At 47.3% G+C, this 12,583-nt stretch overlaps 1 protein-coding gene across 21 annotated transcripts in view; it reads left to right on the top strand.

Annotated features, from left to right (window-relative positions):
* PPIP5K1 (diphosphoinositol pentakisphosphate kinase 1) overlaps window positions 1–12,583 on the top strand; it is a 50,331-nt gene that overhangs the window by 11,062 nt on the left and 26,686 nt on the right. For 10 of the 21 annotated variants that reach the window (XR_005882662.1, XM_040970207.1, XM_040970204.1 and 7 more), the window contains 15 exons: window positions 47–122; window positions 243–352; window positions 447–529; window positions 691–822; window positions 986–1,107; window positions 1,378–1,560; window positions 4,692–4,833; window positions 5,015–5,238; window positions 5,541–5,668; window positions 5,865–5,979; window positions 6,146–6,253; window positions 6,821–6,937; window positions 7,068–7,232; window positions 10,324–10,473; window positions 11,082–11,172. Coding sequence is in view for 20 of the 21 variants with exons in the window: in XM_040970207.1 (XP_040826141.1) it covers window positions 47–122; window positions 243–352; window positions 447–529; window positions 691–822; window positions 986–1,107; window positions 1,378–1,560; window positions 4,692–4,833; window positions 5,015–5,238; window positions 5,541–5,668; window positions 5,865–5,979; window positions 6,146–6,253; window positions 6,821–6,937; window positions 7,068–7,232; window positions 10,324–10,473; window positions 11,082–11,172 (1,946 nt within the window). In the remaining variant the exon portion in view is untranslated. The remainder of the gene's footprint in view (window positions 1–46; window positions 123–242; window positions 353–446; window positions 530–690; window positions 823–985; window positions 1,108–1,377; window positions 1,561–4,691; window positions 4,834–5,014; window positions 5,239–5,540; window positions 5,669–5,864; window positions 5,980–6,145; window positions 6,254–6,820; window positions 6,938–7,067; window positions 7,233–10,323; window positions 10,474–11,081; window positions 11,173–12,583) is intronic. The other 11 variants (XM_040970220.1, XM_040970215.1, XM_040970211.1 and 8 more) reach the window with 4 other exon arrangements.

Genomic DNA, 12,583 nt, shown 5'->3' with positions numbered 1-12,583 from the left:
CTTTGATCATCACACTGCGCACTGAAACTCCTTCTTACTGCTTCAGGTTTTTCACTCTGTTCGAAAAACATGGTGGATACAAGACAGGGAAATTAAAACTCAAGAGACCCGAGCAGCTTCAGGTAATGGAGAGAATAGTTCCCTGAAGATGATAGAAGTGCGGGATTAGGGCTTTGATGAGAGACTAGAATGAAAGGATGACTGGGCATTTATTGTGGTTACCTTGTTGTTATTTCCTCTAGGAGGTGCTGGACATCACAAGGCTGCTGTTGGCTGAACTGGAGAAAGAACCAGGTGGTGAGATCGAGGAGAAGACTGGGAAACTAGAACAGCTGAAGTCTGTGTTGGAGATGTGAGAAAAGGGATAACAAAAGGGGCTGACAACCGTAATAACTGTGAGAAGTTGAGGTGCTGGAGCAAACCCTAATCCTAACTCTGTTCTGCAGGTATGGTCACTTCTCAGGTATCAACAGGAAGGTGCAGCTGACGTATTACCCACATGGAGTAAAAGCTTCTAATGAGGGGCAAGGTGAGATGCAACCTCTCTTTCCATCACCACTCAATTCTTTTATTCTTGAACCTGAGGATGGCTTCTGCCCAGGATCACCTTTTTGTTCCCTTCAGAGTACCTAGCATTTAGATGATCCCACTGTTCTCCTTAGATCTAGATGTGTTCATATATTCCCTCAGATCCACAGGAGGCGGCTCTGGCCCCGTCTTTACTGCTGGTATTGAAGTGGGGTGGAGAACTGACCCCTGATGGCCGTGTGCAGGCTGAGGAGCTGGGGCGAGCTTTTCGCTGCATGTACCCTGGAGGACAGGGTGAGTATTTTGGAGATGTGACTATCTAACGATACTAGGAGAAGGTGATTGTTGAATAAATTGGAGGATATGAAGGGACAAAGGAATGAAGGGCAGTTATAGGGGAAATGAATGTTCTTTCTGTGATGTAGGTGTTTACAGCAGTCTGTTCCTTTGCCCCTAGGTGACTATGCTGGCTTCCCTGGCTGTGGGCTACTTCGTCTCCACAGTACATTCCGCCATGACCTCAAGATCTATGCCTCCGATGAAGGCCGTGTCCAGATGACCGCTGCTGCCTTTGCCAAGGTGTATACTCCAGTTCTTCCACAGGCCCAGCTTACGTTAGATTGAGAAAGTTTAGAGAACTAGTTGTTTAACTTAAGGGTGTGGAGAAATTTGTTGCTTGTATCTGGTCTGCTCTGTACTCCTGAGAGTGGGCTGAGTGTAATTAACTGGAGAAGACCCCCAGACATAGACCCTAGCTCTTCGGGCCAGCTCCCAGTGGTCTCTGCATCATTTAGGCCTAGGAGGACCAGCCTGGAGAGGAACCTGATGGACTTTGTGCTTGCTCTCCAGGGTCTTTTAGCTCTGGAAGGGGAGCTGACTCCCATTTTGGTGCAAATGGTGAAGAGTGCCAACATGAATGGACTCCTGGACAGCGACGGCGATTCCCTGAGCAGCTGCCAGCACCGGGTGAAAGCTCGGCTGCATCATATTTTGCAGCAGGACACAACCTTTGGCCCTGAGGACTATGATCAGGTCAGGATTTTCTACCTCCGTGCCCCAAACATCTTGAATCCTAAACTCCTAGAACTCTAAACCATAGTGATCAGTAATAGTAGCACTAATTGTGTTTTAGGTATTTTGCGTTCCTTATCTCATTTAACCCTTATAATAACATTTTTTTTTAAGATTTATTTTTATTATTTTTTCATTGGAAAGGCGGATATACAGAGAGGAGAGACAGAGAGGAAGATCTTCTGTCCGATGATTCACTCCCCAAGTGAGCACAACGGGCCGATACTATGCCGATCCGAAGCCAGGAGCCTCTTCCAGGTCTCCCACGCGGGTGCAGGTTCCCAAAGCTTTGGGCCGTCCTCGACTGCTTTCCCAGGCCACAAGCAGGGAGCTGGAAGGGAAGCGGGGCTGCCGGGATTAGAACTGGCGCCCATATGGGATCCCGGGGGTGCAAGGCGAGGACCTTAACCACTTGCGCCACCGCGCCGGGCCCCCTTATAATAACATTTTATAATAAGTACAGCTCCATAATCTTTTTTTTTAAAGATTTACCTATTATTTGTTTTTATTGGAAAGTCAAGTATACAGAGAGAAGGAGAGACAGAGAGGAAGACCTTCCGTCTAATCATTCACTCCCCAAGCGGCCGCAATGGCCAGAGCTGAACTGATGTGAAACCAGGAGCTTCTTGCAGGTCTCCCACGTGGGTGCAGGGTCCCAAGGCTTTGCACTGTCCTCGATTGCTTTCCCAGGCCATAAGCATGGAGCTGGATAGGAAGCTGGGCTGTTGGGACATGAATCAGCGCCCATATAGGGTCCCAGTGCATACAAGCTGAGTATTTTAGCCACAAGGCTACCAAGCCAGGCCCCAGCTTCATAATCTTATCCATGGCTTCAGAAATTAAAGATTTCCAGAGAGTAGCATCAAGATTCGTTTGACAACCACACCTCTTGAACCATGAAGAGTATTTATAATCCTTATTTGCCCCATTTAGTATAAGTAGTCATACATTTTGCTTCTAAATATTGCGTTTAGTTATGCCTTAGGTGCTGCTGGAGGTATTACGTAGCATATGACATGAGCACTGTATTTATGCCCTATAGTCCAAAACACATGTCATCTCATGGACTTTAAATAAAAGTGTGTTTCAGTTATCTGTTAGATAAAAAAAAGTTACTCTAAAACCTAGTAACTTAATGCAATAACTGCTTTATTCTCTCTCAGCACTGGATTTAGCTGGCTTGCTTGGGGTTTCTCCTAAAATTGCAGACAGATGTTTGAGACTGAAACCATCTGGAAGTTTTACTGGGATTCTGAGATGGCTGGCTTCTCCCGCTTCACGTTCTCCCTGTAATCTCAGAGCATCTCCTCTCCACATGTTTTTTTCATGTGGTTTCTGTAGCCTGGAAGCTGGACTTACTAAATGGTAGCTCAAGACTTCCCCAAAGCAGAAGCTTCTAAGCTTTCTTAAAGTCAAGGCCCAGAATGAGCACAATCTAACTTTTATTTTATCTTATTGCATATGTGGCCGTAAAACCAAAGAAGACAAAAAATTAATGACTATCTTTAATCCACTGTGAAAACTGTAGGCTTATACTTTTCTTTCTTCCTTCCTTTCTCTCTTTTTCTCTTCTTTTTTTAAATATTTGTTTACTGATTTGAAAAGCAGAGTTAAAGGAAGAGATCTTCTATCTAGTGGTTCATTCCAGAAATGTGCATAATGGCTAGGCCTGGTCCAGGCAAAACGAGGAGCCAGAAGCCTCTTCTGGGTCTCTTGCATGGGAACAGGGGCCCAAGCACTTGAACCACCATCCTTTGTTGCTTTCCCAGGTGTATTAGCAGGGAGTTGTATGGGAAATGGAGCAGCCAGGACTTGAACCAGCAGCAACATGGGATGCCAGCACTGCAGGTGGTGACTTAATTGGCTGTGCTACAGCCCCAGGCCTTCATTTTTCTCTTATTATACAGATGAGAAAACTTGGGTAGTGCTGAAGAATTTGTCTCTCTCTTTTTTTTTTTTTTTTTTTTTTTAGGACTTACTTATTTTTATTAGAAAGGCAGATTTACAGAGAGAAGGAGATCTTCTTACAGAGAGAAAGATCTTCCATCTGCTGGCTCACTCCCTGAGTGGCCACAATGGCCAGAGCTGAGCCGATCCAAAGCCAGGAACCAGGAGCTTCTTTTGGGTCTCCCACACAGGTGCATGGTCTTACAGCTTTGGATCACCCTGGTCTGCTTTCCCAGGCCACAATCAGGGAGCTGGATGGAAAGTGAAGCAGCCAGGATATGAACTGGCACCCATTGCACTGGGCCTGGTGCTCAAGAATTTTTGCCATTTTCCCAGGGTTATCCAGCTGGTGTGAACCCGGTGAATCTGTGTTCAGAGCTCAGGCTGTTAACCACCACAGTCTGCTGCCTCCTGGCGTTAGTCATAGTAGATACTATTATATTACCCCCGCTGTCATCTTTCTTTGTGTGTGTGTCTAGGCTATGAATGACCAGTGGCAGTGGTTTCCATTATCCTGTGCTCATTTCTGAGAACATGTTCTTTTAAAAATGTTCATGTTTTGGGCCTAGCGTGGTAGCCTAGTGGCTAAAGTCCTAACCTTGCTTGCACCAGAATCCCATATGAGCGCCAGTTCATATCCTTTATGTTCCACTTTCCTTACAGCTCCCTGCCCATGGCCTGGGAAAGCAGTGGGGGATGGCTCAAACTCTGGGACCCTGTGTGGGATCCAGAAGAAGTTCCTGGATCCTGGCTTCAGATCAGCTTAGCTCTGGCCATTGCAGCCACTTGGGGAGTGAACCAGCGGATGGAAGATTTTTCTCTCTGTCTCTCCTTCTCTCTGTAAATCTCCCCTAGCATTTTCCATGTCTGCTTTAGGGGCTTCAAGAGAAAGAACTTAGGGATGTTTTATTCTGTCTGGACTTCAATGCTCTTGTAATTAACCCCGTCATAGATGACTGCAGGAGTAGCCCTTTCAGCTGGAGGCCCTAGAATTACTAGAGGTCTCACTAAGTCCCAGAATGCTTGTTGGAGTTCATCAACAAACAGATCTGTGTGGCAGGAATCTCCTTGTGGGAAACTCAGTAGCAGTCTGGGCCGTTGGCACTGAGTCTGTCTTGCTTGCCATCTCCCCATTCCCCCCATAGCTGGCTCCTACTGGAAGCACTTCCCTGCTCAACTCCATGGCTGTTATCCAAAATCCTGTGAAGGTCTGTGATCAGGTGTTTGCCCTGATTGAAAATCTCACTCACCAGATCCGGGAACGGATGCAGGACCCCAAGTCTGCAGGTGGGTGTGAACACTCTTGTCTTCCCTCCAAGGTCTGTGGTGTCAGTCATTTTCTCAGGCACTCCTGCATCTTGTAAAAGCCTGGGACCAAGCAGCCTCATCCCTCTGGTTCTCCCTCTGAGTCATCAGGGACTTTTTGTTCAAGATGAAATCTGGCTCTGATTTGCTGCCTTCCTTCCAGACCTACAGCTCTACCACAGCGAGACACTAGAGCTTATGCTACAGCGCTGGAGCAAGCTGGAGCGTGACTTTCGACAGAAGAGTGGGCGCTATGATATCAGTAAGATCCCTGACATCTATGACTGTGTCAAGTATGACGTGCAGCACAATGGGAGCCTGGGACTTCAAGGCACAGCAGAGTTACTACGTCTCTCTAAGGCGTTGGCCGATGTGGTCATCCCCCAGGTGTGTCTCATTAAGGGTCTATCCCGGGGATCCAGCATTGAGGAAGAAAGGACAGAAAAGGTAGAAAGAAGAGGTGGTTTGGTAACCAGAGATAGGAATGTTGAAGAAGGAATAGTTGCTACGGTTTGCAAGGTCCGTTCTAATTCTGGTAAGTACAGGAGTAAGTAAGGAGATATGTAGAGAAGGGGATGTGGCAGACTGGTAAGAAACCCTAAACCTGAGGTGAAGATAGGCATGATCTTGGGCCTGGGAGTGTGAGGCAAGATTCACTGAGGTGCTTATTCCTGGCCTATGGCCCCTAGGAGTACGGGATCAGTCGGGAGGAGAAACTGGAAATTGCCGTGGGCTTCTGTCTTCCTCTGTTGCGGAAGATACTACTTGACCTGCAGAGAACCCACGAGGATGAGTCTGTCAACAAGCTGCATCCCCTGTGAGGGAGGGCTGGGCGGGGTGCTGGATGGAGGGAGGGGTGCGTCAGGGAGTCCTGGGGGAATGAAGGCGGGAGGAGGGGGGAACCAAGGCTAGAAGGGCTCTGGGGATGGAAAGGAGAGAAGGAATCTTTGAGGTGGGAGGAGGGAGTTTGGGGACAGGATCTAACCCTGTGAGTGATGGAACTGTTATCTCAGGTACTCCCGAGGAGTGCTCTCCCCAGGCCGCCACGTGCGCACACGTCTCTATTTCACCAGTGAGAGCCACGTCCACTCTCTACTCAGTGTCTTCCGTTATGGGGGACTTCTTGATGTAAGGATCCTCCTTTGTTTAACCTGTGACCATCTCTGGGTATTCTTTTCCTCTCCTCCCCACGCCTCTCTCTTACTGCCAGCTTTCTCTCTTCTTGATGACCTGCCCATTCCCTGTTAACGCCCTTGACCTTGGGCATTGGCTTGCCTTCTTCTGTGTTTGGCAGGAGGCCCAGGATGCCCAATGGCAGCGAGCTCTGGCTTATCTGAGCGCCATCTCAGAACTCAACTACATGACTCAGATTGTTATCATGCTTTATGAAGACAACACTCGGGTGAGGAGCTGACCTTGTAGGGTAAAGAGGGGGCTCCTCTTGTTTACCTCTATTCAGGCAAGCAAAATTTCCTTAGAATTTGTAGAATCTAGCTGGTTGTGACACCTAGACAGGCACAGCATGATCCAGAGGTTCCTTCTGAAACAGAAAATGTGTTCTCTGGCTTGAGGGAGGGTATGGCATTTAGGACAGTGTTATGAGTCTTTATAACCTCCAACATAGTTACAGAGATACCCACTGCATCAGACCCCACAAAGGCTGCTGTGTGTATCATGAACAAAACTGCCCTATTGTGGGAAGTGGATAGGAGGGGTTGTAGAACTGGAATTGTAGACATTATGTGCAGTGGTGAATCACATGCAGTGGGAGGTGAGGGAGTGAGGATCCTAAAGCAAACTGTGGTTAAATGGAAGCTGTGACAGGTCAGATCCAGAATGGATCAAGACACCGAAATCTCAGCCCTGGGAGGGTGTGACCTCGTGAACCCTCTCTGTTGCCACTGCCTGGTCTTCCATCCCCCACATGCAGCTTCTCTTAACTGTCGCTTCTTTTGCTGGTGCCACCTAGGATCCCTTGTCAGAAGAGCGGTTCCACGTGGAGTTACACTTTAGCCCCGGAGTAAAAGGTGTTGAGGAAGAAGGCAGTGCCCCAACTGGCTGTGGCTTCCGTCCCGCCTCCTCCGAGGTGGGTCTCAGAGATGGCATTGGAGGACTGAAAAAGACTTGGGAAACCAAACCGGGAGACAGTATGGGAGATAAAGGGGTTCAGAGGCTGGAGGCTCTAATCCCTCTTCTCTTTGCCTGTGATTGTACAGAATGAGGAAATGAAAACAGACCAAGGTAGCATAGAGAACTTATGCTCAGGCAAATCGTCAGATGAACCAGACCGGGCACTACAGACTTCACCCCAGCCTCCTGAGGGCCCCGGCCTCCCGAGGAGATCGCCCCTCATTCGTAACCGCAAAGCCGGCTCCATGGAGGTAACCAGAGGGGCTTGGGGGAAAGACAAAGGGGCAGAAGTGCTCTTGGGAGCCTTGGTGCCTGCCAGAGGGAGCCTTGGTGCCTGAAGCTGAGTCCTCCTGCTCCATCTTTCTTCCACAGCTGCTTCCTGGATAGAGCTTCTTTAAAGTGGTTGCTGCTTCTGAGATCCATGCATTTCAAGTGAGCGTACCTGAGAAGGAAGGGTGTTAAGACACTGAAGAGGAGGGTCTTGGATGAGTTTGAAAGGGCAGTTTAAAAGAAAAATATTTTTATTTTTATTTGCAAGACAGGTTTATAGAGAGGAGAGACAGAGAGATCTATCCACTGGTTTGTTCCCCAAATGGTCACAGTGGCCAGAACTGGGCTGATCTGAAGCCAAGAACCTGGAGTTTCTTCTGGGTTTCCCCAAGGGTTGGTACAGCCTCTGCTGCTTTCCCTGACTATTAACAGGGAACTGGATTGGAAATAGAGCCAGGATTTGAACCATTGTTCATATGGGATACAACACTGCAGACAGAACCTTAATGTACTACTCCACGCCACTGGCCCCCATGAAAAGGCAATTCTTTTTTAAAAATATTTATTTATTTTTACTTGAGAGGCGGATTTCATAAAGAGAGGAGAGACAGAGAAGGTCTTCCATTTGCTGATTTACTTCCCAAATGGCTGCAATAGCTAGGAGCCTCTTCTGGGTCTCCCACGTGGGTTCAGTGTTCCAAAGACTTAGGCCATACTCTGCTACTTTCTTAGGCCACGAGAAGACAGCTGGGGGCCTGGCACAATGACTTGATTGGCGGATCAAGCACTGAGCTCCTGCATGGGTGCCAGTTCATGTCCTAGCTGCTTCACTTTCTGTCCAGCTACTTGCTTGTGGCCTGGAAGCACCATATGGCAGAGGATTAACCTATGTGCCACCAGGCAAGCCTTAAAAAGGCACTTCTTACAAAGGCAATATAATAGAAACCGCATGAACTGTGGACTAAAATCCCAGCCCAAGGCTTAGAAGTTGAATGATCTTGCCTCAGTAACTTAACCTCTCTGTTTTTCTTCTACCTGTAAAAGTACAGATTATATCCATCTTATAGATACTCCCTAAAAATCATTTTAATAGCAATATAATCTTTATTAAAGACCAAGCCCTCCTTATCTCTTCACTGCATAGGTAAAAATTAAAGCTTAGGCAGGAGCAGATACCTGGTGTCTCCGTCCCTTTAGGGTTATGTATATTTTGTCATTTCAGAAAGGGCATCGAGGTGGTAGGCTGACTGTCCTGCTGTTGTCTCTGTGAGGAGATTAATGTGCCTGAACCTGTATTTTCCTTTTCCTGGAGTCTGTCTTTGGTTCTAGTTCTGCTTCTCTAGTCTAGAGGAAGGAACTGTTAGCTGTCTCACATGTGTTCAGCCAACTATCCTGGGGCTTTTGTTGGGTCTTTCTCCTAGAAAGATTATTTGCTTCTTTTCTCCTGTGACACTGTTTGAATGCATGATTTATCCCTGTCTGATTTGGGTCCTGTTCAGACCCAGTAAATCTGTTTACTTGTCCCTGAACCAGGTCTCTGTCTTAGAGGAATTAGTTTTTCCCGTATCAGCAGTATTTCAGAATAAACTGTAACTAGCTTTTTCAGATTTAGCCAGAGGTTTAAAGTTCAGATTTAGGAGGTTGCCAAGAAGACAAATTACAGTGTCATTTCTGGGCTCCTGTTTACTTTTTTTTTTTTAAAGATTTATTTTTTATTAATTTTTTATTGGAAAGGCGGATATACAGAGAGGAGAGACAGAAAGGAAGATCTTCCGTCCGATGTTTCACTCCCCAAGTGAGTGCAACGGCCGATACTATGCCGATCTGAGGCCAGGAGCCTCTTCCGGGTCTCCCACGCGGGTGCAGGGTCCCAAAGCCTTGGGCTGTCCTTTCCCGGGCCACAGGCAGGGAGCTGGAAGGGAAGCGGGGCTGCCAGGATAGAACCGGCGCCCATATGGGATCCTGGGTGTGCAAGGCGAGGACCTTAACCACTGTGCCACCACACTGGGCCCTCGTTTACTTCTTGATTCCTGTAAGACAGGCTTGACATATTGGCTACCCAGAGTTTCTCTCAGGATACACATTATTTCCTGGTTGAGTTGTAGTTCTAATTTTTAAAAAAGTGTTATTTATTTTTATTGGAAAGTCAGATATACAAAGAAGAAGAGAGAGAATGATCTCCTGTCCATTGATTCACTTCCTAAGTGGCTGCAACAGCTGGAGCCACACCAATCCAAAGCCAGGGGCCTCTTCCGGTTCTCCCAGCGAGTGCAGTGTCCCAAGGCTTTGGGCTGTCCTCGACTGCTTTCCCAGGCCACAAGCAGAGAGCTGGATGGGAAGTGGAGCCACCGGGATTAGAACCAGCACCCATATGGAATCCTGGCGCATGCAAGGCAAGGACTTTAGCTGCTAGGCTACTGCGCTGGCCCCTTTAGGTGTAATTTGATGTTCATAGTGCTCTAATACTTGCAGACTCATAGGAAATAGGTCAAATTGTCAGAGTGGCACATCATTGGCCGTCATTCAGCTGCTCCTCCACATCTGACTGCCTTTGCCCTTTGCTCAGTCTGCTCGTCTGCTGGCACTATTGTGCTTGACTCCTTTTTTTCTTGCTGTGTAGGCATCCAGGAAACAGGCGAAGGACAGGTCTCTGCGTCTTCTCACACTTGAGGAGACTGCCAGTTTTGTTTCAGGACCACAGGAAGCTTTCTGTTGTAATTCACATTTCTTCCTTTCAGTTACTAGTGCTGTCTGGATTCTGGCTTGTTCAGCGTGATGTTGCCATAGAAAGACTGCTTCAGCTTTGCAAGGAGGTCGCTCTGCCTTGTGACCATACAGTCTCATGCTACTCATGCTTCCTCTTCTTGATCTACAAGCATAGGCTTTGGTCATTCTTAATGTTAACCACAATACCCTTTCTCTCCTCAGCAAGACGTATGACCTTCATAGCAGCTGTGTTCTGGCTGGTCATCCTCTCACCCTCTAGCTAGCTGTGCCTTCTAGGCTCTGGTGCCTTTGGGAGCTTGGGGGTTAAAGGATCCATGACTGGCTTTCCACCCGGTATGATTGCAGGTCATGAACATGCAGTGCACGGGGAACCTGGACCTCATTCCCTTGCGGGCACGGCGCCGCCGGAGGTCAGGAGACCTCCCCCGGCCTTCCCCAGCCATCGGCCTACAGCCCCGGGCTGTGTCCACCACTCACCTGGCATCCTGCACACAGGTGTCCCTCGTACCTTGCCTTCCTTTCCTACCTTCTGTCTTTGCCTTTTAGGATCTAGAGACTCAGAACACTTTCTAGAAGGGATGTGTTTATGTTGGGGGTTGTGCAGTTGGGCCCCCATGGGCATTTTAAGAAATCTGTTTTATGTGTTGTCTAGGCTTGACATAGTTGGAGGGAAGGGCTTCTTGGTTTAGATGAGACACGTGGAATGGTTGCCATAGCCACAGCCATCTCATGGAAAGAAGAAAGGGCGGTCAGAGTTTATTTCTTACTTATGGCTGAGCCATTGTGATGAACTTTCTGAATACTGGGGAGGGGTGGGTAAGATCAAGGACTCCTGCTCCCCGAAGAACCAGGATGGCTGGATGGCGATTTCTCAGATCTGGGAACAGATGGCTTGGGAGTGTAAGTGTCTTCTAGGATAGAAGGATTTCCTCCTGAAAAGTACACCCTTCGGTCCCTTTTCACTTTTCTTTACCCATCAAAAACCTTTGGTTCTTTGAAACTTTCCTGACATAACTTGGCTTTACAGGGGCAGGAATTCAGAGTTTGGGTTTAAACTTCTGCATTGGAGGTGTCACATGATAATACAGAGTTCTTTTCTGCAGGTGCTTTCCGAGACTTCATCCTCCAGGCCTGGTGGCTACCGGCTCTTCTCGTCTTCGCGGCCACCAACAGAAATGAAGCAGAGTGGCCTAGGTAAGGTTTTCCAGTGCTTCTCACCTGTTGGTGGAAAGGGTTGTCTGTTTCTCAGAGTTTTGTTGTGGGAAACTTTCATCATGGGTATTGGATCCATGCAATCAGTGAAACCGTCAGATGGCATGGAGGTGGAGGATGAAGGAGGAGAAGCCACAGTTAGGTGTGAGCTTAAATCTCAGATGATTGCTCACATTCCAGGAAGGTGTTGGTTTCTTCATTTTCTGTGCCAACCCCTGTTTCCTGGCTGGAGGGTATTTTTCTGGTTTTCCTTCTCATTCCTTGTCTGTCCCTCCATTACAACCCAGACTTTGACTCTGAAAATGAGACTCTGAGCCTTCAGAATTATCAGAGACAGAGTGATAGAGGGACTTGTGATTCCATAACTTTCATTTTCCCCACTTGGGGAACTTGGTGCTGTGTTGTCCTCCAAAATCTGTGTTTTCATACCCCGTCCTTGATCCCTGCTTCCTCTGGTCCCTCTCTTCCCTCCTTTCCTAATCCTGTAATTTTTCTCCTTTCCTTCCAGAAAAATGAGGAACAAATCTGAGCTCAAGATAGTGACAGGTTCCTCTCAGGACTTTGAGAGAATGTTTCATGATATTTTGATCCCTTAAGAGGGGTGGAGAACATTATTCAATCTCTTCTTTCCTTTTTTTTTTTTTTTAAAGTTGTTTGTGTGTGAGGTAAGAGACAGAGCTCTCATCTGCAGTTCATTCCCTAAATGCTCACAATGACCAGGGGTTTTGTCTGGGCTGGGCCAAAACCAGGAGCTAGGAATTCCTTCCAGGTCTCCCCTAGAGTGGTAGGGATTCAACCACTTCAACTACCTGCTGCCTGCTAGAGTTCAAATTAGTAGGACACAAACCCAGCTACTCTGAAGGACATTACTGGCATCTTAGACTCAAAGCCAAACACCTACCCCCAGGCTTTTCTATGAACACTGACTACAGCAAACACCAAGTTTCAGGGAATGTTGTGTTCCTTGGAAGGGCAAATGGGTCTTTGGGACCCTGAACACAGTTCCTTGCAAGTCAGTAAACAGGACTAGAGGTCAGAGATGGTTTGTGGATTTGGACTTGGTCCCCTGACTCTTTCTGTCTTGTTCTATTATTCTGTTTAATTGCTCTTATTTTTCTTTGATTTTTGTCCTTAGTACCAAGCTTCTTGGCTCCCAAATGATCAGTGTTTTGACCATTAGGAGGGGAAAAACTTTTGGTAATTTACTGGGCAAATTTTATGAGTCACTTGCCTTTTAGATCCCTGAAGTGAAGTAGATTGGAGCATGAGACATAAATGACAAACATGTATATCTGTATTATGATTTACTCTGCTAAAAGCCCCAGTAAAGAATATGGTTTAAAGTCTGAAAGAAGAGGTGTCTGGCCCAGTTAAGTGAGAATGATGTCAAGAG

The sequence above is a fragment of the Ochotona curzoniae genome, unplaced genomic scaffold (assembly GCF_017591425.1).
Source record: "Ochotona curzoniae isolate NIBS_2020 unplaced genomic scaffold, NIBS_Ocur_1.0 scaffold_4701, whole genome shotgun sequence".
NCBI lineage: Eukaryota > Metazoa > Chordata > Mammalia > Lagomorpha > Ochotonidae > Ochotona > Ochotona curzoniae.
This window is presented reverse-complemented; position numbering and strand designations above follow the sequence as displayed.